Source organism: Fusarium redolens, assembly GCF_020744475.1.
Source record: "Fusarium redolens strain MPI-CAGE-AT-0023 chromosome Unknown BKA55scaffold_7, whole genome shotgun sequence".
Classification (NCBI taxonomy): Eukaryota; Fungi; Ascomycota; class Sordariomycetes; order Hypocreales; family Nectriaceae; genus Fusarium; species Fusarium redolens.
Window position 1 is genome coordinate 1,067,013 of NW_025763670.1, and position 25,398 is coordinate 1,092,410.

General features: G+C 47.8%; 15 protein-coding genes and 1 non-coding gene across 16 annotated transcripts; 13 read left to right on the forward strand and 3 right to left on the reverse strand.

Annotated features, from left to right (window-relative positions):
• The first annotated feature begins 471 nt into the window (after nucleotides 1-471).
• On the forward strand, nucleotides 472-2,703 carry BKA55DRAFT_566358 (major facilitator superfamily domain-containing protein). The gene is made up of 4 exons (XM_046192623.1): nucleotides 472-1,011; nucleotides 1,063-1,276; nucleotides 1,327-2,390; nucleotides 2,440-2,703. Exons 1-4 carry the CDS (start codon nucleotides 784-786, stop codon nucleotides 2,566-2,568), a joined length of 1,635 nt encoding a protein of 544 aa, XP_046050094.1. The 5' UTR covers nucleotides 472-783; the 3' UTR covers nucleotides 2,569-2,703.
• BKA55DRAFT_566362 (NAD binding domain of 6-phosphogluconate dehydrogenase-domain-containing protein) lies at nucleotides 2,704-3,974 on the reverse strand. Its single transcript, XM_046192624.1, has 3 exons — nucleotides 3,761-3,974; nucleotides 3,190-3,712; nucleotides 2,704-3,143 (listed from the first exon to the last, which is right to left on the reverse strand). Exons 1-3 carry the CDS (start codon nucleotides 3,786-3,788, stop codon nucleotides 2,726-2,728), a joined length of 969 nt encoding a protein of 322 aa, XP_046050095.1. The 5' UTR covers nucleotides 3,789-3,974; the 3' UTR covers nucleotides 2,704-2,725.
• Nucleotides 3,975-4,337: 363 nt separating this feature from the next.
• On the forward strand, nucleotides 4,338-4,436 carry BKA55DRAFT_t155. Its single transcript has one exon. It is a non-coding gene; the product is annotated as a tRNA-Ala (tRNA).
• Nucleotides 4,437-4,770: 334 nt separating this feature from the next.
• Nucleotides 4,771-5,617, forward strand: BKA55DRAFT_593495 (uncharacterized protein; the record flags this gene model as incomplete). The annotated part of the gene is made up of 2 exons (XM_046195560.1): nucleotides 4,771-5,202; nucleotides 5,255-5,617. 2 exons carry the CDS (start codon nucleotides 4,771-4,773, stop codon nucleotides 5,615-5,617), a joined length of 795 nt encoding a protein of 264 aa, XP_046050096.1.
• A 1,263-nt stretch (nucleotides 5,618-6,880) lies between these two features.
• BKA55DRAFT_510580 (uncharacterized protein) lies at nucleotides 6,881-8,159 on the forward strand (the record flags this gene model as incomplete). Its single annotated transcript, XM_046187621.1, has 2 exons — nucleotides 6,881-7,057; nucleotides 7,107-8,159. 2 exons carry the CDS (start codon nucleotides 6,881-6,883, stop codon nucleotides 8,157-8,159), a joined length of 1,230 nt encoding a protein of 409 aa, XP_046050097.1.
• A 357-nt stretch (nucleotides 8,160-8,516) lies between these two features.
• Nucleotides 8,517-10,395, forward strand: BKA55DRAFT_566366 (uncharacterized protein). Its single transcript, XM_046192625.1, has one exon. It carries the CDS (start codon nucleotides 8,571-8,573, stop codon nucleotides 9,948-9,950), a length of 1,380 nt encoding a protein of 459 aa, XP_046050098.1. The 5' UTR covers nucleotides 8,517-8,570; the 3' UTR covers nucleotides 9,951-10,395.
• Nucleotides 10,396-10,563: 168 nt separating this feature from the next.
• BKA55DRAFT_511259 (uncharacterized protein) lies at nucleotides 10,564-11,934 on the forward strand (the record flags this gene model as incomplete). Its single annotated transcript, XM_046187687.1, has 1 exon — nucleotides 10,564-11,934. One exon carries the CDS (start codon nucleotides 10,564-10,566, stop codon nucleotides 11,932-11,934), a length of 1,371 nt encoding a protein of 456 aa, XP_046050099.1.
• Nucleotides 11,935-12,182: 248 nt separating this feature from the next.
• On the reverse strand, nucleotides 12,183-12,641 carry BKA55DRAFT_510831 (uncharacterized protein; the record flags this gene model as incomplete). Its single annotated transcript, XM_046187643.1, has 1 exon — nucleotides 12,183-12,641. The coding sequence occupies one exon, from the start codon at nucleotides 12,639-12,641 to the stop codon at nucleotides 12,183-12,185; it is 459 nt and encodes a 152-aa protein (XP_046050100.1).
• A 768-nt stretch (nucleotides 12,642-13,409) lies between these two features.
• On the forward strand, nucleotides 13,410-14,184 carry BKA55DRAFT_566369 (uncharacterized protein). The gene has a single exon (XM_046192626.1). The coding sequence runs from the start codon at nucleotides 13,481-13,483 to the stop codon at nucleotides 13,970-13,972; it is 492 nt and encodes a 163-aa protein (XP_046050101.1). The 5' UTR covers nucleotides 13,410-13,480; the 3' UTR covers nucleotides 13,973-14,184.
• Nucleotides 14,185-15,016: 832 nt separating this feature from the next.
• On the forward strand, nucleotides 15,017-15,596 carry BKA55DRAFT_689356 (uncharacterized protein; the record flags this gene model as incomplete). The annotated part of the gene is made up of 3 exons (XM_046199344.1): nucleotides 15,017-15,247; nucleotides 15,302-15,394; nucleotides 15,444-15,596. The coding sequence occupies 3 exons, from the start codon at nucleotides 15,017-15,019 to the stop codon at nucleotides 15,594-15,596; spliced, it is 477 nt and encodes a 158-aa protein (XP_046050102.1).
• Nucleotides 15,597-16,419: 823 nt separating this feature from the next.
• Nucleotides 16,420-16,927, forward strand: BKA55DRAFT_538711 (uncharacterized protein; the record flags this gene model as incomplete). Its single annotated transcript, XM_046190054.1, has 3 exons — nucleotides 16,420-16,602; nucleotides 16,655-16,750; nucleotides 16,811-16,927. The coding sequence occupies 3 exons, from the start codon at nucleotides 16,420-16,422 to the stop codon at nucleotides 16,925-16,927; spliced, it is 396 nt and encodes a 131-aa protein (XP_046050103.1).
• Nucleotides 16,928-17,901: 974 nt separating this feature from the next.
• Nucleotides 17,902-18,688, forward strand: BKA55DRAFT_566370 (uncharacterized protein). Its single transcript, XM_046192627.1, has 2 exons — nucleotides 17,902-18,467; nucleotides 18,519-18,688. Exons 1-2 carry the CDS (start codon nucleotides 18,280-18,282, stop codon nucleotides 18,550-18,552), a joined length of 222 nt encoding a protein of 73 aa, XP_046050104.1. The 5' UTR covers nucleotides 17,902-18,279; the 3' UTR covers nucleotides 18,553-18,688.
• A 314-nt stretch (nucleotides 18,689-19,002) lies between these two features.
• On the forward strand, nucleotides 19,003-19,572 carry BKA55DRAFT_538712 (uncharacterized protein; the record flags this gene model as incomplete). Its single annotated transcript, XM_046190055.1, has 3 exons — nucleotides 19,003-19,239; nucleotides 19,301-19,393; nucleotides 19,453-19,572. The coding sequence occupies 3 exons, from the start codon at nucleotides 19,003-19,005 to the stop codon at nucleotides 19,570-19,572; spliced, it is 450 nt and encodes a 149-aa protein (XP_046050105.1).
• Nucleotides 19,573-20,673: 1,101 nt separating this feature from the next.
• On the forward strand, nucleotides 20,674-22,093 carry BKA55DRAFT_566377 (uncharacterized protein). The gene has a single exon (XM_046192628.1). It carries the CDS (start codon nucleotides 20,883-20,885, stop codon nucleotides 21,975-21,977), a length of 1,095 nt encoding a protein of 364 aa, XP_046050106.1. The 5' UTR covers nucleotides 20,674-20,882; the 3' UTR covers nucleotides 21,978-22,093.
• Nucleotides 22,076-23,126, reverse strand: BKA55DRAFT_566379 (uncharacterized protein). Its single transcript, XM_046192629.1, has 2 exons — nucleotides 22,734-23,126; nucleotides 22,076-22,685 (listed from the first exon to the last, which is right to left on the reverse strand). The coding sequence occupies exons 1-2, from the start codon at nucleotides 23,088-23,090 to the stop codon at nucleotides 22,239-22,241; spliced, it is 804 nt and encodes a 267-aa protein (XP_046050107.1). The 5' UTR covers nucleotides 23,091-23,126; the 3' UTR covers nucleotides 22,076-22,238.
• Nucleotides 23,127-23,328: 202 nt separating this feature from the next.
• On the forward strand, nucleotides 23,329-25,121 carry BKA55DRAFT_593503 (GPI transamidase component PIG-T; the record flags this gene model as incomplete). Its single annotated transcript, XM_046195561.1, has 2 exons — nucleotides 23,329-24,091; nucleotides 24,136-25,121. 2 exons carry the CDS (start codon nucleotides 23,329-23,331, stop codon nucleotides 25,119-25,121), a joined length of 1,749 nt encoding a protein of 582 aa, XP_046050108.1.
• Between the last annotated feature and the right edge of the window lie 277 nt (nucleotides 25,122-25,398).

Here is a 25,398-nt window from a genome sequence, read left to right on the forward strand (position 1 = left end):
AGAGCATCATGTATAAAACGAGACAAAATGAGATATCAACTCAAAATATCTCCAAAATAATGTATATCTTCCGTGACTAAACATGTTTATGTTTTCGTGGCCCCATCACCATCACAAACCCCACGTTAGTGGTCATGCTGAACATGAAAATTGACCAGGATGTGCCGCGGCTGAAAAGCTGGGGTTACGTCAAGACAAGGCGAACCTATCATAGCAGATCCAATGTGATAACTTTCTGAAATCTTGTAATCTGTAGGTATTTCCTCGTGTGGAAGGTCATCTCGATAAACTTGGGTGCTTTTGGTGGCTTTAACGGGTCGGGGAGTCCGGCCTTGGAGGACAGTGTTTAGTGTGACGGATCAACCGATCAGCACTGGAAGATCAACACACTCACGAACCTCGGGATCCGAAGAATGATGAATGTATTAAATATTCTGTAATCCTCGCTTGAATCATCTGCATAGTCAGTATTGGACTTTCTGTCGCTTCAAGACCAGGACGTTACCATACGATGCTTACTCACATCAAATCGATGACTCCAACAAGTGACGCCATAAAATAAGCGGCATCACCACAACCCCTGTCACAAGAACCGTAGATCACCGAACGTGGCACGCGAGCCCCCCGCGCACCCACAAAGACAAGAGTGGATTAGTTACTGAATTGCACCATCAAACCCCGCGACCTCGCAACCTCCCGGGGAGTTCTTGTCTTGTTTTTTATTCCTTCTCAATATCAAGCCACTGACGATCTCTTAACCCTTTCTCATGATATAACATAAACATGCCGCCAGCCGAAAACTCAGAGGCCGGTCGTCTCTTGAAGTCTCAATCTCGCGAGTCTGCCTCTTGCACCATGGCTGATAAGGAAGAAGAGCGTAAAGCCTACGGGGCGATTAATAATGATGGGAGGAGGAATAGCCTTGTTGACGCTGCTGATGATGAAGCGATTATTCCGAAAGGGGCTTTGGATCCGGTTTATGAGGCGAAAGCTCGTATTCTGAACCGTGCTGTAAGTTTTCCCCCCTCGTCTTATTGATCGGGTGGGCGTTAACAATGTCAGATTCAAGATCTCGGTATGGGGCGGTATCAGTGGGAGCTTTTCGTCGTCATAGGCTTTGGCTGGGCGAGCGATAATCTCTGGCCAATCGTCACATCGCTTATTCTTACACCTGTCGCCAATGAGTTCAGCGTAAGCAATCCGCCATACCTTACTCTGGCGCAGAACATTGGTCTTTTAGCTGGTGCAATGTTTTGGGGCTTTGGCTGTGATGTTTGTAAGTCACTCCGCCAGTGCCCTTCAATCCCTGCTTATTGACTCTGTTAGTTGGTCGAAAATGGGCATTCAACATTACACTCGGTCTTACAGCAATTTGGGGCCTCATTTCAGCCAGCGCTCCTAATTTTGCAGCCATTGGCGTTTTCGACGCATTGTGGTCTTTTGGTGTCGGCGGAAATCTACCAGTTGACTCGGCCATTTTTCTTGAGTTCCTACCTGCGTCGCATCAATATCTCCTCACGGTTCTCTCCATTGACTGGGCTATTGCGCAAGTCATCGGTACACTTATCGCATGGCCACTTCTAGGCAATTACACATGCGAACAGGATACAGTTTGTCGACGAAAAGATAACATGGGATGGCGATATTTTACCATCACGGTTGGCGGATTAACACTTCTCATGTTCCTTGTGCGCTTTGTTCTGTTCAAGATCTACGAATCGCCGAAGTATCTCATGAGTAAGGGTCGTGACGAAGAGGCTGTTAGGGTGGTGCATACTGTTGCCAAGAAGAATGGGAAGACGTCGACGCTTAGTATTGAGGATCTGAAGGCTTGTGAGCCGGAGGGTTATGTTGCGCAGACAGATACCAGCGCCGCACTCAAACGATATTTGGAGAAGGTCGACTTGTCGCATATCAAGGCTCTCTTCGTTACCAGAAAACTTGGTCTCAGTACGGGATTGATCATGGCAGTTTGGGCACTCATCGGCCTTGGATATCCCCTCTATAACGCCTTTATTCCGTATATCCAGGCGACTAAGGGTGCCGACTTTGGCGATGGAAGTACATACCTCACGTACCGAAACAGTCTCATCATTGCTGTTCTTGGTGTACCAGGTGCTCTTCTGGGAGGGTGGCTTGTTGAGTTACCGCGACTGGGACGAAAGGGCACGTTGTCACTCAGCACCATACTCACCGGCGTGTTTCTCTATTGCTCCACGACTGCTACAACAAGCGATGCTCTACTTGGTTGGCAATGCGCTTTCAACTTCTTCAGCAATATCATGTACGCCGTTCTCTACTCTTTCACTCCGGAGCTTTTCCCTACGCCTCATCGCGGAACGGGCAATGCTTTGTGCGCGTCTTGTAACAGAATCTTTGGCATCATGGCAGTAAGTTCACCCCCAGGCGCCCTCTCAAACCCAATACTGACTTCCACAGCCCATCATTGCGATCTTCGCAAACCTGGAAACGTCTGCCCCTGTATACACAAGTGGCGCATTGTTCATAGCAGCTGGACTCTTGGTGTTGATTATGCCTTTTGAGTCTAGAGGTAAAGCTGCACTATGAGTAATGATGTGATACCCGATTGGTTATGGATGATGACGATGGTATGAATGGCAAAATATGAAGCGAAGCACTCGTTAGAGATGTAATGAAATAGCGATTTGTTGCACTAGCTGCACTGATTAATGATAAAAGACTGATATCAGTCATGTTTCACTCTTTACTTCTTCTCATCCCGCTTCTTGACTAGATCTGTCTCAAAGGATAGCCCAGACTCTTTTCTCAATATTCCATACATAGAAGAAGAATCAAGGGGTCTTCCCTCAGATTTAGAGAACTGCTTTGCATCTTTCAAATGCTTGATAGCTACTTCAGCAACCTCCAACCTCGCTCCAGACTGTTCAGCAAGAGTAATTCCATGACCAACATCCTTAATTGCTAGGTTCAGGTCAGACCAAGGTCGGTCGCCTCTCTTTGGCATGTAGGCTCCGGTAGTAAGTCGTTGAGACATGGAAAGTGCCAGAGGACCGTATTGTTGCTCAATCAGGGCTTCGAGATTCTTGCTTCCCAGGCCAGACTTTTCTGCTAGGACGTGGGCTTCTGCTACGACTTCCATCATGCCAGCTGTGATGAAGTTTCTATCTCATCATTAGGCATGCTCAGGTATCGGGTGGGAGCACTTACCCTGCTGTTTTCATCTTACTCGACAGCCTCACATCCTCACCAACTCGGATCACACCTCTTCCCATCACACCCTCCAAATAAGGATTGATCTTCTCAACAGCATCATCAGGTCCCGCAACAATCCATAACAGCATTCCCTGCGCTGCAACGGGACTTGCACCAAAGACAGGTGAGGAGATAAACTGGGCACCCTTCTCATGCAAACGGGCTTGAGCGTTGGCAGAAGAGTCCGGATGAACGGTTGACGTATCCACGATCAATTTTCCAGCGAGCTGTTCAGAGATATCAGGGTCGATAATTGAATCAAGGGTTGACTCGAGAGCTGAGTCGTCGCTGAGAGATAGGAAGATGATATCGCAATTTGCCACGAGGTCTGTGGCTGAGGGCGCAGGTTGAGCGCCGAGGCTCTTGAGAGAGTCACCGCGAGAGATAGTCCGGTTATAGTAAGTCATATTGGGGGCGCCTGTTGAGGTTAAGTGTTGTTGGAGGTTTGTTGCCATGGGGAGGCCCATTGAGCCGAGGCCTGCTTGTCATTATTCTGATGTAGCTGGCGGGCGGTAAATGTACCTACCAATCCAGCCAATTTGAGAAGATGCCATACTGAATTTCGATTGAACTTGAGGTGCCTGAGTATACAGATCCACTGGGACGGTAAAGTTTCATATCAACCACAGTATTTATATGTGTGGAATAGGTTCATGATGACTCAAGCTGGGTTTCTTCGGACCCGAAACCCCGCAGCCTCGGATCTGGCCCCGAGCCCCTACGGCCTCTCTCGATCTCTGACGTTTCAATTATGGTCTATCTATAAGATCTAGTATAATTCTTCAGAAAAAAACTCTTTTTCCTACTAGTCTTACCATTATCAAACTATCGGTGCTGATGTCACACTATCGCTCTCTCCCTAATACAGTTATTGTTGCTGAATTACTTACCCTATTGCAAGTCAATTTCCGACTAATGAACTCGCTCAACTCGGAGGTATCCCGCAAGTAGCTTTCGTAGCCTTGCCTACTTGATATGACTGACAGATCTGAGCTGGAAGTCGTGGCATAAAAGGAAGTGATGCAAACGATGAAGTACCAAATTTATTACACATATATATACCAACACCCTCTTTTAGCTTCAACCAATCATAAAGCAATTCCGGGCGAATGGTTTAGTGGTATAATACTCCCTTAGCATGTTCTTTCTTCTGGAAGATGCGCCTCTGGGAGTGGTCCAGGGTTCGATTCCCTGTTCGTCCAATGCCAGTGGTTAGATTCCACTATTATCACTCTTTTTTGCATCTTTCGAGCCCTTTTTGCTACCTGAACCTTGGTAGAATCTATGGGGTGAGACGTAGCTGGAATCACGACTTGGGAAAGAAAATATATGAGTTGTCGGTGGTTTGCCGCCCTGGGTCTGAGGCCTGAAATCTGACATAAGATCATGGAATCCTTCAGTTCTGAGTCTTACCATCAATTGAACTGTTGTTTTACCCCTCACAGACATGGATGTAGGATAACCCCGAGCCGAGGGCCTCATAAGGATTTTTTGAGCATCATCAGACTTCTTGCCGTCTCGAATTCTAATTCGGATATGGCTGTCGTTCGTGCAGCTGCAAGGCCTGCGCTGGTAATCGTACCTGGCAACTTCAGCTTACCTCGCTTCTGGAGCGCCATCCAACGGTCAGTTGAAGACAAGGGTTATTCCGTCGAAGTTGTTCCTCTTCAGTCTTCACGTGAAGAAAGGATAGATCCTGCGCCAGGTCTGGCTGATGACGTGAAGGAGGCTCGATCTGTTCTGAACAAACACATCAACCAAGGAAAGGATGTTGTCCTGCTTATGCACTCATATGGCGGAATGGCCGGAACTGAAGCAACCTGTGGCTTGAGCCGTCTTGAGCGGGAGAAGGCAGGCCTAAAAGGCGGGATAACCCGTTTGGTATTTCAGGCTGCGATCTTTGCGCCTCCTGGCAAAAGTAGTCAGGGGCTATACGAAGCCAACCCAGGCCGCTATCCCCGCCGCGAGGTACGTGAGACTTACATATGGGGTTGAATGTGAACTAATAGGGACTTCGAAGGGCGACTACCTTGTATGCGATGAAGAAACAGCCATGTGCTTCTACAGCGATCTGACGAAGGAGCAAGGCCAAGAACTAGCTCAGGCAGCCTCTAAGATTTCACAGGCCGTCAGGGTTTTTGGCGATGAGCAGACATACGATGGTTTCCATAAACTCATTCCGTCTAGCTATATTCTGACTAAGAAGGATATCCTTGTCCCTGAACCAGCTCAGCGGCAGTTCATCTCACGACTCGAGGAGAACGGGGGCCGACCTGTCCCTGTTTTTGAGCTTGATACGGCTCACTCGCCTCATCAGACGAACCCTCAGCTTTTGATGGAGACTTTGAACAAGATACTTGAGCAGGAGCATGGATCAGAGTGAGAAGCGAAGAAAGTCTGAGGATATGACTGAAGGTTTTGTTTAGTCAGCTAATTTGTCACCTTCACATATCAGATGTTAGCCAACGGCTTGACTTTCAGTAGATCTGCAGTTTGTCCGTAGCAGAGTGAGACAATAAGATGCCATGGCAAGCTGACAGCATTTCAAGAGTTGGCGGAAAGTCCGGCTGCAATGTCGTAGCCGGGATGAACCAACTGAAGAATCTTCAGCTTACCGATTTTCCCGATCAGCTCAAGGATTTTAATGTATTGTCAGCCACATATCTTAAGTAGCCTGAACGAGCATTGGGAGCCATGTTAAACCCTGGCGCAAGGGTCGATCATGTCTCAGCGCCACTCCCTTGCGTCTCCCCTTTTGATCGAGACTCATCACGCTATTCAACACGAAAATCGGCAGTCACCAGGTTTCGGTCACGAGGTAGAATGACGGTAGTGAGAATGAAATCCACAGATATATTTGAACGTCAACTATGTGCTTGTCTCGTGATGCGTTGCTGGTGGTGGATTGAATGAAATGGTTAGGCGGCAAGTTGGTCGCCATCTATCGCGGAATATGCACCAAAATACTGGAAATAAGGCCATTATAACAGCCCAATTGATTCTATGCTAAAATAAACCATAGCATATTGAACTTCGGACTTCCCTATCATTCTGCCAGGTTCAATTGATTCGATCCCTGGACCCATCTGAAAGTGAGACATTGAGCTCGTTTAGCCCCTTACCCATTCCTACCAACCCATCTTGCCTCCCTCAAACACGCTGCCATTCAAATCGATAACGAAAATTCCAGCGCGTAAAGTTTTCTCATTAACTTAGCGAGTTTCAGCACTTTGCGCTGAAGCCTTCCAACCACGCTCGTGAACGAGGCCCTGGCGATGCGGCTCTCCCTGCTTTACTAGTGCTCTTTCGCCACAGCAAGGCGCTGAAAAGCTGAGCGACTGGCATGTATGACTACCGACAAAGCGTTTTAATGGTTATCGAATTGTTGAGTACCGTAGCTCTGGGCTTCCCAGCCACACGGGTTGACGTGTGAATAATGCAGTATCGATACGAAGATGTGCAACCTCTTTGATATAGCGTTCCAGGCAGAATGAGTGGAGTACGACGCCATGTATATCAAGAAGGCCATTTCTCTCGATTGAAGAGACTCATCATCACATCGACCAGACAAGAACAAAGACATCTTTCGTTCATCTCTATAACAAAAGTCTTCTGCATTTCTTTCATCACATAATTCGACTTCAAGATGAGAACATCATTGGCTTTCCTGGCTCTGGCAGCCACAGCCTTTGCCATTCCCCAAGCAGTCACAGAAGATATTGCCCCCAAGGGTAAGGCTCCGAAGGGCTGCACAACCTCATACGATGGCCAATTTGAAGTCACAATCTTCAAGCCTGGAAACGCTAAGCGCGATGTCACTGAGGTAAGCAAGACCACACCCGCAAATGTAACGCTTGACTAACAGACAAAAGCGATCGTGCAGTGGTGAAGGTGTTCTCGTCTTGAGCCTCAAAGATGGCGTTCTCAAGGACGCCCAAGGTCGAACAGGCTATATCTCCGACAGCTACCAATTCCAATTCGACAAGCCCGCTCAAGCTGGCGCAATCTACACATCTGGTTTCTCAGTCTGCTCCAACGGAACTCTCGCCTTCGGACCCTCTGCAATTTTCTGGCAATGCCAATCCGGCGACTTCTACAACTTATACGACCGCAACTGGGCTGAGCAGTGTGAACCTGTTGAATTCGGCGTCATGCCCTGTGGGAAGAATAAGAATGCAAAGTCTGCCCCTAAGAAGAGAATCGTGGGAAGCAGTGTTGTCGCAACTACTGTTGTGACTGTTGTTTCTGACGGTACGACGAGGGAGGTTCCCACGACTATCGCTGTTCCTATGTGCCAGATTGGCGATGGACAGGTTCAGGTTCGCACGACGCCTTGTGATGATATGGAAATCCCTATCATTACTGCCCCTCCTGTTAGTCAAGTTTCGGATGGCAAGCTTCAAGTTCCCACTACGGCTCCTCCTGCACCTCCCGCTGTTCAGAAGCCTGCTAAGCCTGCAGATGGCACGCCTGCAGAGGGCGCTGGCGGCGATGCTGGGGATAAGCCTAAGCCTGCTGGCGACTCGAAGCCTGGTGCTTCTCCTGCTGGGAACGATGCACCTGATAACACAGGTGCTGCCCAGGCTGATAAGCCCGCTGGAGATGAACCTTCTGGCACTGGTGCCCGACGTGCTGGAAAGTCGAAGCCCACCGAAACCGACGATGAAGTGCTGGTCACTGACTCTGGTACTCCCTCCGACACCGAGACTGAGGAGGCTAGTTCATCTCGAAGCACACGCGCCGTCAAGCCTTTCAAGCCTCAGACGACCGAGAGTGACGACTCCGAGGCGACTGGAAGCAGCTCCAGTGCCGGCTCGGATGACGCCGCGTCTACTGGTGCGGCTCAGTCTGATGCCTTCAAGATTGCCGCAAGCTTGGGCATGGTGTTTGTATCAGGTCTGTTTGGATCTCTGCTGATTCTGTAAATGATGATGCGACCAGGATGATTGATTGAGGTTATGATTGTATATGTTTTCTCGCATAAATGTGGTGTTCTGGTTTTCTCATGTTGGATGTATTGGGTTAGTGAATTTAGATATTTCTTTACAAATAGTCAATGGCACAATTAGACATGGAATCATAGAGTTAAAGGTACTCAAGGCTGACGTTCAATTGCCTCTACCTTGTCACTGCAAGCTAAGATCAGTGAAGATGATTCCTCATCATTACCCCACTGTAAAGCATGGATGTGGGTGGGCCTGCTTTGGCACCATGGTTAGTGTCAGTCATCGGCATTCACAGCGCATCTTAGCGTGTGAGGGGTCCTTTACAAACTTCCTTCACTCACAATCCATTGAACTCGGAAAAATCACAGAGAGGTTTGTGTAGAAGAAACAATGGACCAATCATTCATAGGAAATATCACAGGGAGTGTCAATCACTTCACGCCGACATCAATCGCCATCACAATCGCGGTCTTGCTGGGCAGTCTCATCACCATCTGGCTTCAGAATGCACCCTCAACACCCAAAGAACTTCGTCATCTTCGAAGAGAAGGCGTGTCGTCAAGTAACATGAGCGATCAAACCGATTCAAAATACGATCTACCCGAGAACACTGAAACCAATGGCCCAATTCATATCAAGGCAATCTTCGTGCATCCCATCAAATCATGCGCCCCAGTCGAAGTGAACCGAGCGCAACTCATCAAAAGCGGTTTTGTCTGGGACCGATGCTTTGCTCTAGCGACAGAAGTCAATCGGGCGGAATCAGAAGGAGGTCCGATATGGCGATTTATCAGTCAGCGGACTAAACCACTCATGTCGCAAATTAAGACTGAGTTATGGCTCAGACCCGAAGGTGGCAGCGATGCGAGAGAACCTTCTTTCGATTCAATGGGATGCCTCGTCTTCAAGTTCCCAAACCCAGATCCTCCGACTTTGTATCAGCAGCTGAATTCATTTTTGTCTTCGCATCAACGGCAAGTCTCCGCATTCGTGCCACTATCTCCGGATGAAAGTTATCTCAAAGCGCATGGAATCACTATGAAGACCTTTGCCATTCATTCACGGGAAGCAAAGGGCTTGGATATGGGAAATGCACCGACGATTGCCACCGCACTCCCCAAACTCAAACGATTCCTCAACATCCCCCAGCATCAAAATCTCACTCTTTTGCGCTGTACACCAAACACTCTTGTGCCAACTGAGAAGAACCTCGCACCGTTGGAACACATCGGCAAACCGGCTGTTCACGGTTACACAGACCAACAACCCGTCAACGTGAACAATCTCGCCTCCGTCCACGCCGTTTCAGCCCTTCTCCCCAAGGAAAATCAGCCTCTCAACGCGCTTCGTTTTCGCGCAAATATTTGGATCACAGGCGCTTCAGCGTTTGACGAAGAAACATGGAAACGATATTGCATTGTGCCAAAACAACAACATGCAGCCTCCCCTTCACTTTCTGTCGTTTGCCGAACATCGCGCTGCACTTTACCTAACGTGAATCCGCTTACGGGTAAATTTGATACGGACAAACCAGATGGTGACAAAACGAGAGGGAAAGCGCAGCCGAGTTCAACACTTGTTAAGCATCGAACGGTTGAGGATGGAAACCCAAGGGCTCTTGGGTACCTTGGCATGCACTGTGTGCCAGAGAATGCGGGCTTGCAGCAGGCTGCGAACAGTGTTGAAAATCTGTATGTTCAAGTCGGTGATGAGATTGAAGTTCTTGAGCGAGGAGTTCATTTATATGGATCGACTGCCAATGACTACTAGCCCCAGGACACGCCGCATACAATTACTACCAGCTCAGAAATCTTAAAACAAGAAACTCTACGTTACAAGGTCAGTCAGTATCTCTACTAGAGGTATCCTTGACTAGCGCAGCCGATCAATCTTACACAAAGCCACCTTCGATGCCAAGCCAACACCTGTGTCACCATGTAAGCGGTAAAGATGCGTTGATAGGCTATCTCGCTCTAAGGTGATTGGACAAAGGTTGCTGTGTGGCGTTTTGTTTGAGTCTGATTGTTGGGTGACAGTTGAGTTCGCACGCTATGAACCATTATTATTAAAAGCTTGAGTAGAGTTTATTCTGATATTGTCGAATTCATACTTGAATGACTCGATACTGAGAGAGAGTAGTAAGAGATTTTGTGAGCACCTTTACTTCTTGGAAGTTCCTACTGAGACCTGCAGGACAGCTCCTCAGATATATTACCACAGTGTGCACATCTCGTTTCAACATACCTGTCCTGCCTGTGGCTTGCCGTCTCCTCACATTTCTTTTGTTTGTTTGTCCTCCTGCATTTCCCTTTCCCTGTCCTCTTTCCATCTTGTTTCCCAGCCTTTTGTCTCTTGCATTCCAAGTCCCACGGTCATCGTAATCATGAGTGCACCAGAGCCTGCGGCGATATGGCTTCCTGACGAGGTCCTCTTAAATATCTTTTCCATGCTACAAGATAGTAACGACCCCGATGCAATCTCCAGGAAACAAGCAAACATAACCCTCTACAACGCGTGCTTGGCATCAAAGCGACTCGAAAGCCTTGCTCAAAGGGTCCTGTATCGCTGCATCGATGCACGATCATCAAAGTGCCTTTTAACGCTTGGCCAAATTCCTCGCCTGTGTCGGCTGGTTCGAGAGCTGTATTGCCCTTACGATGAGGAAGTAGTCAATGCCTTCCTACACCCATGTTTTCGAAAGTATATATGGCTCCCGTCTTCATGGAATGACAACTATCCGAATTGGCTCGAAAGCGAACATGGTCGACAAGAATACTACAACCTGGCAACAGCATTCTGGGTGAAGAGGCTACCCAACCTAAACAGACTCACTATGAGTCTGAACTGCGACATGAATGCCTTGACAAGCCTGGTACGAAAGAGTTTGAACGGGCAGCCAAAGCGATTCCCTCAGTTGACGAGAATTGACTTCAACGCTTGTCCAAGCGGTATACCACCGTGCATTCAGCCGAGCTTGGTTCTTTTTCAGCTTCCGTTTCTCAAAACAGTGACCATCCACGACATGCCCATCTTTGCGAAAACGAGCAGCGGAGACCTGGAAATGCCAAAGAATGCCTGCAGGCGACTTGAAAGGCTTGATGCTGACTTTTCATGGATCACACCCGGCAGCTTGCAAAATCTGCTATCAGTCTGCGAGAGCCTTCGCTTCCTGGACATCAAGATCGTAACAATGTCAGCCACAACGTGCGATCCATTCAGCTACCGCTTCGGCGACTGGATTCAGCACTGTCACGCCTTGGAGAGTCTTGACATTCAAATCAAGGCATGTAGGCGGTGGACGGACGGATTGAGTGGTGGAAGGCAGGTTCAGGAGCAGACGTGGGTTGCAAACAACATCGGGTCACTCCAGAACCTGACCCACCTCAAGAGATTCTCCTTGAGTGTAGAGTTTCGTCACTTGACGATTCCAGGACCTTCCATTCCTCCCCCCGGACCGTCAAAACTTGACCTTGAGCTCATGCTTCCAACCTCGATCGAGCAGTTTGAGATCAGGAAGCTCGGTATTCCAGACTACAAGTCTTTTGTCAGGAACATACGCGAACTCCTCCAGTCAAAACGGCTTACGAATTTGTTTCAAGTATCCGTGGCAGCTAAATTGAAGCCACATCATATCACACAACTGTGCTGGGAGGTACAATTGTGTGGATCCGGTCAGTTTGATAAAGTCATTCACTTGGTGCACAGAGATCGCAAGAGGAGAATTCAATTGTCGCGCTATGAGCAGGGGTCATGAGTCTTGGAAAGAACATCCTCATTGTCTCGTGGTTCACATCGAAGTGCCAGCCTAGTGACTAGATACACGAAGATTTATGTAGAAAATAATTAGCCTGTCTCATTCTGGTTAAGCTGGCCAAAAACTATTTCTATGCCCTTAAATCCCTCCAGATTTCAGTGAAAGCTAGACCAAAGCTGCCCCAATACCCAAAGTCTTCAGTCAGACTCATGTCCCTGTTCGTCTGCCCATCTCGCCTTGCTCTGAATTCACTGCCTAGCCTTATCATCCGACTTCATCGAAAGCAATTCCGGACTACCTGCCGCGCCACTTAACGCCGTGAACAGGATGCACGCCCACTGAATGTCTATGACTTCCTTGAAGCGTTTCGTTTCGTCTGTTGGCATGTGAATATGGATAAGGTGTCCTGACAGCACAGGCTCGCCCGACTTGGTGAGGTGTCGAAGTGCTCCTTCACAAGGTGCCGGCGGTGGACTACCTTGATCGTGGAATACATTGAGCTCTGCGATCAACTGTTGCCAGTCGCTCCCGGAACCGGTGTCATGGATGTCCATTTCTTGACCAAAACGCTTCTTGGTTTGAGGCATCCATCGGAACTGCAACGTCACCTCTGATTCGTTCCCATTGGAGGTCTTGGTGTATATATAATTGAATGCGCAGTAGCCCTTTGACCACAGCTCATGCACCTCAGGATGGAGGCAAATCATGTTCCATATTTTATCAGTGCCTCCGAGTTCATGTGGGTTGCAGACATAACAATTCGCTCCTAGAAGATTCACACTGAGCAAGCCAGGACCGCGGAACTTAATATCTCCAGTCGTGTTGTTATGCTCTTTGGTGTCATTCTATGTGTACGGAATGATGTGGCTAGCCATGGGGTTTGCTGTACCTAGCACAACACAAGCATTGCCGTCACGTTCCAGGCATTTAGCCTCTTCAGCTAAGTCACGGACATGATCATTGAGCTTGAGATCAGTCCCGAACATGGGCATGTCCCAGGAACAAGGCATATCAGTATCTGATTCGCCCTCAGACGCTGGACTCCCAGACCTTACTGGAAGGTGGTCTTCCAGCTCATCCAGGCACAGAAGATGATCTGGTGCAGTGAAACGGCTATGGGGTAGTACCTGCAAAGTTGAAGTAGCAAGGTTTCCTATGGTGAACCAGAAAACAAGGAATCGTGGATAACAGAAGAAGAAAGAGCATGAAGCAACGAAGACGCCAATCAGCCTAGTCTAAAAGCCGAATGCGAAAGTTGTTTGGTGGGTCAACTCATGAGTAGGTAGCTCAATCTACCATATTTCAACACGGCCTCCTCAATCCTTTGATTGGTTCGTTTTCAAGTGTTCCAAACAATTGTAATATTGCCAAAGCAGATTGTGGATGACCTGCTAACTTGAGTGACCAATCACTGGCCAGATTGGCTGTTGATGAGTTAATATTCAAACGCGGGGCAGTAAGCATCTATGGATTCTCCAGATCCAACCCTGCACTCAAAACGTACTGAGTTGTCGCAAAAGCACACAAGCTTCCCCAAGACCCAAACATGGAACAGCACGCTAAAATTGTCATGGCTCCACGCAAGCCTGATCCGGACGACAAAAGCACATCCATCTTCCTCGCGGGAATAACAACAAGCACCGGCGAGCCTGACTGGCGAGAAACTCTGACAAAAGCCTTGATGAATCACCCAGTGACAATTCTCAACCCAAACAGGCCGGACTGGGATAGCACGTGGAAGGAGGATTTCTCAGACAAGCGGTGGGAGGAGCAGGTTTGGTGGGAGCTTGATATGCAAGACGCCGCCGACATGATTGTTTTCTTTTTTCACCCTTCAACTGAGGCCCCAATCAGTCTTATGGAGCTTGGTTTGGCTGTCAAGGCAAAATCAAAAAGGGTAATCGTCTGTGTCCAGGATGGCTACAGAAAGAAAGGGAATGTTGAAGCGGTTTGCAAAAGATTTGGGGTAACATTGGTGAGCACAGGAAACGAACTTAGAGATGCTATCATTGTGACACTGGAAGGTGGCCAGGAATGATTTCTCTATGATGTTGTGATGCTTGTTGAGCTTGTTGAGCTTGTTGAGCTTGTTGAATTATATTAACTCTTTCGTGTCTTGCAAGCTGACTTTGCCTGATCAATGAGAACGGCAAGCAACTTTGTACTGATTTGTTTTATATTACCTAGCCAAACACATAGTCTAGTCTGAAGCTTGACTAGTTTATCTAATATGAACCCAAATTTTGTTTATATCTACTAAGTTTATGTAAATTGCGTGACAAGTTTACCTACATAGAATCTAAGTCTTATTTATATTTGGTAGAAACATCCGGTGAAGGCGCTCACACGATCTCGTCATAATTGTTTTTCGTTTAGTTTGCTTCAGGACAAATTTATAAGGGGCAGATCATGTCTCCCCTTCCAAGTCACTGATTCACCCTTCTTCAACTTTACATCCTCCACCCTACCTCAGACATTAGATTTTCATAGATTCATGATGACCTTACCTAAGTTTAGGCGTCCAAGCTTCGTGGAGAGTCGCATTACTGTGAATCCTTATACTCAATTTGGTCTGAGCAAAGACGAATTATATTCCTACGTTATCCTCATCCTTGATGCCTTCGAGCGGCATCCGAGAATCACGGAGAAGGCTTAGAAGGATGTTGGTGCAAGGCCCACCTCGTGGAAGACTCCTGATCCATGGAAAGAAAGTATTTTGGTATAGGGACGAACATCCTCATCTCGGTGTCTGATCCTTTGTTATTCTTGGTACCATGTCGCTTTGTTCTCACAATAGCCATTTAAAGCGCTTGTTCTGTTTTTACGAAATGAGCCATCCTCAGCCTGACTTAATTCAAGTGTATGTTCAGCGATTGAACAATGGGACATTAACTAAATGAGTATCAGCCACTTGTTCTCCGGTCTGAACAAGAGAACACCAATTTCATTGACTTAGGCATTTAACTCACATGGACCTCTTCTCTTCACAGCCTTTTACTTGTTTCTTTTCTCTTATTTCTATATGTCGAGGAATTCACCTGAAACAGAATATCGGCATCCTAAAGTCCCATATTCAAGAATCATGACTGAGAGTAGCGAGAATACTCCCGACTGTTTTCGACCTTGGCAGAGGCGAGCTCTTGAGAATGGACGTACGCCATTGCCTGAGAACCCAGGAGAAAGGCCATGGTTAAACACTTCATCAGATACTGAAACAGCCACCTCTTCTGTCACGGTCCCACCTGCGTCATTTACCTTCATTTCCCAAAGAAATGCAAGTACCCTTGAAGTACAAGCCTCTCCCGATACTGTGGTAAGTGTCACCAAGTCCATGTCAAACCTCAACATCAACTAACATATTTATCAGGGTGTCGCACAGAACTACCGCTGGTGGACAGAAGGTGAGAAGAGACGTCTCATTCATCTGAGAAACAGCGGGCAAACTTGGGCCGCTATCAGTGTAAGTATTTGACATAAATTATCTAGAACGTAACTAACTGCATTTATAGTCAGCTTTCCCAGACAGGACTCTCCAGGCCCTCAAGCAGACATACCACAAGCGTCGATTTGCAATTGAGCGTCAAATGGAGAAAGAGGCGGCCGCAGCGACTTCTGCTGACACTTGTCTCATTAATGAAGACGGTAAGAAGAGTAATTCTTGATGCGAGAAATTACAACCCAGGGGTAATGGAGGTGGCCATTGCCGGTGTCTACATCTCTCCTTTTACTATTAAATTAATTTATCATTTGACTACCATAGGCCCCTACCAAATCACCCTTTCATCGATTTCTTTTTCCATAAATATTGTCTTTGGATCATTGAACTTACATAACTACCTATAAGCATTCCTATACTCAGACTGACTGATATTTACGGCCGATGATATCTTGACGAGATATATCAACCCAACACGTTGAAAAGTCTCAACTATCTCAACCTTCCATATAATCGACTGGATAGAAGTTATTCTTTCTCTCTCCCACCGGTCCGATCACTCGACAATGGACATCTGGTACGACCAAAAAGATCAAGTTCTGAAAACCCAGAACTCTAAACTTTACACAAAATGAAGGGACTCTCCCAGGTATTGAGCGGGCTTCCTGTTCATCCACTCGAAAGGGTATCGATCTTTTGTTCCATAGAGCTTACGCCACCTTCAGATCTCAAAATCAGCTATTTTCTCTAACAGCACTATAATTAAAACAACATTTCTTTGTTACACACATGCACAATGGCTCTATTATAGTATTCAGAGCTCAGAAGCTCAAATCTAGTCCTTTCCTTCAATTGGTGATCTATTGGCACTGCAGAACAATGCCAGCAGATGCACAGCTGGCTGCCACTGACTGGTGATTCCATCATTTCTCTCTTATTTCTCCTACCTCTACCTTCTGCTCCAATTCCTTCTCACAGCTCTTTTCATTCATAACTCACAAACACCCAAAAAACCCAGAGAACAGAGAGAATCAGAAAGCATAGTCAAGATGAGGCCCTGGCAAGAAAGGGCACTGAAGCGGGGGCGAACGCCCCTGCCAGAAAGCCCTGGCCAGAGGCCATGGCTCCTCCAAGAAGTCTCTGAGCGTTACTCTGTAGATCGTGAGATTTCAGGTGCTGCTCAACAACCCGATCAGGCCGACGTTCCTGTATCAAACCCGGCCCCAGCAAATGTCAGTTCCAGATCCCTACAAGCCATCGTTAACTTACTAAACCAATTATCAGGAGAGTAGAGACTTGTCATACCGATTCTGGGAGGAGTCTGAATTGCGTCGCTTGATAGAAATGAGATCTGGCGGGGCACAATGGAGCGCCATTGCGGTCAGTCTTACCTCTAATTCCCCATATATGATTCATTCCCAAGTACTAACAATTCTATAGCAAGCTTTTCCTCAGCGCACTTTAGAGGCGCTCAAACAAACCTACCATAAGCGTCGACATGCGATGGAACAAAAGATCGAGGATGAGAAAGTCGGTGACAAAGCGGCAGAGAAGTAGTTTGCAGAGCGTAAGGTTGTTTCTGATACCGTACAAGACGGGCTCGGCAGACAGCCATTAATATAAAACACATAAAGCTTTCCACAGGGTTCCTGAGGCGGTCCAGGACTGCTTCAACTATAACGCACTGGTCGTCAAGCGACTTGACACTGATAACCTCGTCAAAGTACCATATCCTAAGGTCCTGCAAAGCATCACATTAGGAGACAAGTACTAACCTTCTGCAGCAACAAATCCCAGACCGAAACCTTGAAGGGCTGAGACAGACTTACCACAAACGACGCCATACAATGGAACAACAACTAGGTGAAGAGGGAGACAATGCCGCTGCCATCAGTATAGAATAAATGGATATAACTTAGTTGACTCTACTATCTGCCTCAGCTTCAGGGATATTGCCACGCGCACAAAATAAAGCACTCGAAATCGCACAGCCTCAGACTCCTCATCCCCTAAAACACCGAAAAGACTTCTTGAATTCAAGCACGACTTGTCTTCTTCCACCTGTACTGTTCTGGGTTTCTTGTTCTTTCTGAACCCAGTCTGTATTGTCCGCCTAATGGATATGCAGGCTGGAATCTCTACTATATCAGTCAATCCAGACAATTAATTCATACGTCACCTTCATCACCTTTCTTTGAGTCGTTAACGGACACAGCAAGCACAGGCGAGGTTGCGAAAGATTACAAGACTTGAAAGAAATAGCTATCGCTACATACATAATCTGGAGTCTCAAACTACCGACAGGTAACGTATAACAGCAGAGGTATCACGATTATAGCCGCTACAGCATCTTCTACCTAACTTTCTTTACGGTTTCTACAGTAGTTTTCGCAGCAAGGATCGGGTAACTAGGTTCATCAAGTGGCATGCGATTCGTCAGAACCATATTTGCTCGGGGCTGTGATTTCTCCCGAACTATAGCACAGAAATAAATTTTTAAATTGCTTTACACATCTGCTAGCCTCAAACATCATAGGGTTTACCACAAACCAAAAGCTTAACTCGCTTAAGCAAATCAACATAAAGCGCAACTCACATTTTTATGGCCAAACGCGCAGTTAGCGAGCGAATTCAATAACGCCTTATAGACAAGAGTCAGAGTGTCGAATCGAAACAGCCGATAGGGGACACAAGTTCGTCTCAAGTTGCAATCAAAACCAGATCTGATATAGTTTGTCAAGTAGCTTAACGAGATACAAACGTTTCACTTTAACAAACCCCCCCCTTGGCTTTTCTATCGCCAAACTTAATCTTTTAACTCTGACTCAAAGTTTTCTAAGAATGAATATAAATAGCTGTATTGCTCCTTCTAACCATTCCCCCGCTTTTAACTCACGTCAATTCTCACAATGTCTGACCGTATCAAACCATGGCAACGAAAAGCCATTGGACGGGGCCGAACTCCCCTTCCGGACGCACCGGGCCATCGTCCATGGCTGAAGAAGGATATCAATATCGATACTTCGGAGGCTGGTGCGTCTAACAAGGAGTCCAGCAGTGGGTCTCAGACAGGATCAGAAGTAAGCTTCAAGGTCGAGTCGGTGGTTCCCTCAAATCCTCTTATCAGAAGCCTAACTAACTAAACCAGAGAAAGCCCAAGAAAGACGCTTAAAGACGTTTAAAGACACACAGCCAAGTCCATCACAAGCACTGATTGATGGCTAAGGGCCGGAAATTGAAGTTTCACATTGAAGACAGTGTTGCTCGGAATAGGGGACAATATTCAATACACATACAATAGGCTCCAATTCATCACAATCTCTTGATTTATAAATCATTCATTCACTTCTCTTTGGAACAATAGTCTTCGGCTTATATAGACAGACGCAGTGACGTTAGCAGATGTTATCTTGGCAGTTCCAGGTCACTGCCTGACAATAGCACAATCGAGCTCCTTCAGCCATTGTCCTTTACTAATGCCCACAACATTCACTGATGAATGCATCAAGAAATCAACATAAATATAGTTCTTCTCTCCCTTAGTATAGCAACTTCTTTAACTACCAGACCTTCAGCTTGTCTTCTACAGGAACACCAATATCACCGTCCTGATCATTACCTTCATATAAATCATGTCTGGGATCAACAACGAAACACCTCCCAATGCTCTTAAGCCCTGGCAAGTACGGGCCTTGGCGAAAGGCAGAACACCCTTGCCGGAAAGCCCCGGCTGTCGGCCATGGCTGGAAGACAGCCCAGCACAAGAGGCATCTGAACCTGGACAGGTAGTTGTAGATACTACAGCGTCATCCCTCACTTCACTCCCCTCAAGTCCTAGGATAGCCCTCTCCAGTTCGCAAGCTGAAATGGTAAGTACCCATACATTTTTGACTCTACACACCCGGTGCTGACAAGGCGATTCTTGTTCAGAATAGCCACCAAGGCTACAAGTTCTGGAACCAAGACGAAGTGAGGCGCCTCATCGAGCTGAAAAGAGAGGGCAAGTCCTGGAGAGATATCAGCGTAAGTTATTGTTCTGATTTACTTGCCCGCATCAGATTATTGACTATTCCGTTCCACAGGAACACTTTCCTGAACGAACGATCGAAGCGATCAAGCAGACATATCACAAGCGAAGATCAACTGCGGAAGAACAGATGCGCCCAGTCATCAAGAAAGGAGAAGATCAGCCGATGGAATAAAGAAGGATGTTTGCTTCAGATAGAAGGACACAGAATCACTTCCATTACCAATTCCCCGTTTGCCCTTAAACAATGCTTACCTTTCGCTGTTATACCTTTTTATTTTCTATCAATCAGTACTTTTATCTTTATCCAGTGAAGGCTTATATAAAACACATGAGTTCGAAACAATCCTTTCCTCTGCTATATATGATGTATCTATTACAAAGAAACGCTTGCGACCCTTTTTCTTCTTCTTTTTTTTTTTTCTTTTACATCACAAGCACCTCGCGTACTTCAAACGGAACCTTCTCCTACGTTGATATAGTTTGCTATTCTCTCCAAGTTCAACCAAGTTCAAGCTCTAGACAGTGCTAGGTCGCTGCCTTATTTCTAGACAATGAACGGCACAATGGCCAACCGTCTGCATCGCGTGAGCAATTAATCCGCAGGGATCTGCTGCACATGCTGTCAGTGGATCGAATTAACAAGAGAACAAAGCGAGCGACGACAACACGACCTTGAACCAGAACACCAGCTACCTGGGTCCTTTCACCATTCTTTCATCCCGTTTATCAGCCACACTAACAACGATCTAACCCTTATACTATAAAGCTTGATATTCAGTGATATCATGAAGGCATCGGTCAACGCAAAGAAACCCAAGACCTACGCCTTCGACGAGGCTGCTCGAGCCAAGGCACTGGAGCTCGCCCTCCTTGCCTAGAAGGACACCAAGTAGACTAAGTAGTCTCTATTTCTGTGGCCAAGTTAGTAAATCATTGGACTTTGGTTTTCTTATTTTGTAGCTTGGTCTGGATGCTCTATGGAAGCAAGGACGGTGGATGAATCTGACTCTCTGTTTTGCTAGCAGTGGATTACCCTATGCCATCATGTTGGCGGAATGAGATATGTACCTGCTACCACTAAGTTGGAATAGACGTTCTCATCGATACTGGGCTCAGTATTTAATTTATCAAGGCCATCATAGGCTCAATAAACTTTATGATAACCTCAAGTTCAAGCATGTCATCTGTAGTCCAAACTTAGAGCACCGAAGCCGGAGCAACAATTAACCGCGTGTGTCTTCCGCCGGCTCCACTCAGCACCCACCGAACCTCCCCCACATTGCAATGACCCTCTGAATTCCGCGCTCCAGTGGCGGGGTATTGGTATATCGCGAACTTCATCATCACCCTTGAACTCTACAGGCCTCGTTTTCCCTCTTGGACAATTGTGCGGCCAATCTTCTACGTGGTCAATTGTATTATTTTTGGATATCATTTTCTTTCTTGGTTGAACTTCTGTACAAGCCCCAACACCTGCCCACCATGGATGACCAATTTGGAGGACGCACCGACGATGATCTCTTCTACGATGACTTCGAACCCGTGGAGAGCGAGACTGTCGTCACCGCTGAAGCAGCGCCGGAACCTCAGCCTGCACCTGTAGCACCAGTTCAGGAACCACCCGCTCCTCAAGAGAAGCCGGCGCCAGCGCCAGCTCCCGCACCCCCCTCCAAACCCGCTGGCCTCTCCTCGTCACGATATGCCGATAAACCAGCTCCTCCCAAACCCGCGAAGCCAGCCCCTCAACCGACATCAAACGCGCCCCCTAACGCTCCAACGGCTCCTCGCGAGAAGAACACCCATGGTTCGCAAAATACCGCCGCCAATGCTGCAGCTCGTCTTCAATCTGGCGCAAACCCGCGACAGAAGCTCACGGATGAAGAACTCGCTGCCAAGATGGAAAAGATGAAGCTCCTCAATGCAGAGAAGGCGCGCAAGTTTGAGAAAGCCGAAAAGGATGAGAAGGATCACGCTGCGGCGTATGCTCGCGGCATGGAGGAGGCTAAGAAGCGCCGCGCCGAGGAAGCTGAGCGACGTAAACGTGGCGAAGAGGATAAGCGCAGGCTTGATGATGAGCGCGCTAAGAACAGAGAGCGAAAGCTCAAGGCCATGGGAATGAAGGAGGGTGGGTGGGATGAGGGCAAGGATGCTCTTGAAGAGGAGGAAAACAGACGTTTCCGCGGCGCAAATGGTGGTATTCGAGGATCGAGAAGCTCCGGTCTTGGTGGAAGTCGGTACGCTTCAAAGGACAACGAAGAACATGACGTGGACCGCTTCCTGGATGAGCGGCATCGTGGTGGAAGGGGTAGAGGTCGTGGCCGCGGAGGACGGGGAGGCCGAGGCGGACGCGGTGGGCATGAAGGCGCACCACCAGCACCAGCGAAACAAGCTGTCCCAGCAGCCGAGGACTTCCCAGCTCTACCTGGTGAGGCCAAGAAGAGCGCACCCGCACCAGCGATCGATAAGCCGGCTTTTGCAGCTGCAGCAGCTGGACCTCCACCACCGCTGCCGCCACCAACTGGTGGAAAGTGGGATGAAGAGATGGATGAGTATGATGAGCTGAACAAGAAGTCATGAACAAATTGAAAGAGATGGAAGACTAGGGATGGCTTGACAGCGGAGTTGGAAAATACCATAGGCAGCATTGTTAGACAGCATCGATAGTCAAAGCGAGATTGAAAGAATTCTCCTCATTTCTATTTGCCTTTTGGCGTTGAGCTGCTTTTCTAGAAAGGGTATTTATTATCCTGCTCTCCGCCAACTCTTTCATTCTTATTTCCGTCCATTTTATACACAGCGCCGAACGCCTGAACAACCCAATTAATAGTTAGACAATGATTACCATCCTCCACGATATCCCCTTCCACCACGACCGCTCCTATATCCTGAACCTCGAGGTCCTCTGGGTCCACCAGGTCCATCGTCATCCATAGGGGCTCTCGATCGACCCTTCATCTCCTTAGGGAAAGCATCGTATGTCTTCCTCATCTGCGCATATCCTAGATGCATCTTTCCATAGAAGTGATCGGCAAGACGTCTGTCGTTGTCCAGTCGACTGAGGTAGGCACCGCAAACATCGCAGACTTGCAGCTTCTGGTGGCCTGAGGGACCAGATGTGTCGGAGAGAGATTTGAGTTCCTTTTCGCGGTCGGATTTGGATTGTGATGCTTGACGGACGCGGAAGAGCTCGTCTTGGGCACGTGAGACTTCGCCCATTGAGCCTAGGATTTCGACTTCGAGGAGACCGTTGTTAATGGAGGCTGAGAGGTCAGAGATAGATTTTAGCTGGGAAAGTTAGCGTTGCGCAACAAAATAACAGGTCCAGGGACGTACTAAAACATTGGTCTGGCGAATCTCATCAGGTGTCTTCTCCAATCGTCTCTGCGCAGCATCGATTCGGCGATTACAATCATCGATATACTTTTGCAGATCGCGCATATAATCGTACTCAAATCCATATTTCTGCTTCTCCCGATCCGATAGACCATCGTACTCCGCCTTCAACCCTTCATTGTGCACCTTCGGACACGGTCCTATGTCCTGCTTTGTGTTTGTGAAGAGATCGTGCGGACAGGTGCCTGCGAGGTATGATCGACAGACTTTGGGGTCGGTGAGTGATAGTTGAGCGGCGCGCGATGTTGAAGATGCGCCCATAAGCTGCTCGAGCAGCTTTCTCTGTTCAGCAGCCATTGCAAATACGTCGTTTGAAGATGTTGAAAGTTGGCGGGGCCTCAAGATTCAAGATGCGACGGCATGTGGAGGAACGCGCCGGGAAGCTAACTTTCTGCCAATTTCCACCGCTTACTAAATCGAATCCTCCACGTCGCAATAGCTCTCCAAGCTACGACACCAAATCGATCTCTCAAGGGCAAAGGTGCCATGTGAAGTCTTGATCGACTTCCACACTCTTTCACCTTTTGCTTTCAAGATGCGCCACTTTCTGGCCTATCTCTTACTTGCCATCACAAATGGCTTTGCACTCACTTCGGCAGCCGCATCCGGTTATCACGAGCAATTGACGCTTCGACCTTTACCCCTGTCCCAACTCCTGGCGAGCTTCAACTTCCGAGCCAATACATCGATTGCCGATTTTGAAGCGCATAACTTTCGACTGTTTCCTCGATCTTTGGCGCAGATTCTTCAATATGCTGGAACACGAGAGTTACATCTACGATTTACGCTAGGACGATGGGATGCTCAGTCGTGGGGTGCTAGACCGTGGGATGGAACGCGCGAGGGAGGCACTGGTGTTGAACTCTGGGCGTGGTTGGACGCTGAGACTGATGAAGAGGCTGATGAGAAGTGGTTGACGTTGACCAACGCTCTTTCAGGATTGTTCTGCGCCAGTTTGAACTTTATCGATGAGACGAGAACGATTCGACCTGTTATGTCTTTCCAGCCCGATGGCGACCATTCAAACTCGTCGCTTGCGAACACAAGACTTCTTCATGGTGTTTTGCCGCATGAAGTTGTCTGTACCGAGAACTTGACACCTTTCTTGAAATTGTTACCGTGCAAGGGCAAGGCTGGTATTGCTACGCTTCTGGATGGTCATAAGCTATTCGATGCATCGTATCAGAGCATGGCAATTGATGTTCGACCCAAGTGCAATGCTGATGGAGAGTGCTTTTTGGAGATGGAGGAGACTGTGGATATGGTTCTTGATGTCAATCGATCCAAGAGACCTCAAAGTATGTCCCTTGATGCTCTTGGATGACCCCTCTAACAATTGTAGACAACCCGATTCCGCGACCCCCTCCTGCTCACGAGCTGCTCTGCGATACCTCCAAATCCTACCACTCTGACCATGCATGCTACCCCGCCGACAGTCTTGACGGTCAAGATTGGACTCTATCCCAAGTCTTCGGTCGTCCCATGAAAGGTACATGCCCTCTCACCGACCCCGACGTCCCTCCAGTCTGTGTTCAGATCCCCCAGTCCCGCGACATCTACACCACCGAAGGCGCTCGCGAGATCCGATCCCAAGATGGAAACTCTCGCTGCTACAGTCTCGACACCAACGCTGAACTCACCCTCATGCTCGTCAAGCCCGAGTCACAGGACGAGGACAAGATCCTTAATAAGCCCGAGACACCTCTTCTCTACGCTGATCGCAGTTTCAACGGCCACGGCCAGGAACACGGTGGTGTACAGGCCATTCTGAGCAACCCTAGTGACACCGATGTTGAGTTTGTCTACATGGAGTCGCTACCATGGTTCATGCGTATCTATCTTCACACCCTCTCGGCCCGTATTGCCGATTCGCCTTCGTCGAACTCGAGCGATCTAATCAAGGAGATCTACTACCGCCCCGCACTCGACCGCGCAAGGGGTACACAGCTTGAACTTCTTATGCGCATTCCGCCACACTGTACCGTTTTCCTGACATACGATTTCGAAAAGGCCATTTTGCGATACACCGAGTATCCTCCTGATGCCAACAGAGGTTTCGATGTCGCCGCCGCCGTTATTACGACATTAGAGCCCAAGGTTCTCAATATCCGCACTACGACACTGCTGCTATACCTACCCACGCCTGATTTTAGTATGCCATACAATGTTATTATCTTTACATCAACGGCGATCGCACTAGCATTTGGAGGATTGTACAATATTTTGGTCAGGAGATTTGTGGGTGCTGATGAGGCGCAGAGTACGGCCTTGAAGGCGAAGCTGTTGGCACTTGTTAATAGAATAAAGGGCAAGGCTGGGAAGCAATAGACATGATGTATGAGTTATTTTTCTTGGTTACAATACAAGCTGTTACTGTTACCGTCTGTGATCGTTTTCAGCTGGCATGGTCTTGCGATCCGAGTACATGGCCTTGGGGAAGAGATCACGAATGATGGTCAACGCGATCAAATGTGTCCTCGGTCTTACCGTCTTTGCCACGTCGACCCTGCATTGTCCTTGTTGAATAATCATCGGGCCGCGTCATTAGATCTGGGGAACGTGGACACGAACTTATCGCATCTCTGTTGAGGTTCCAGATGACGAG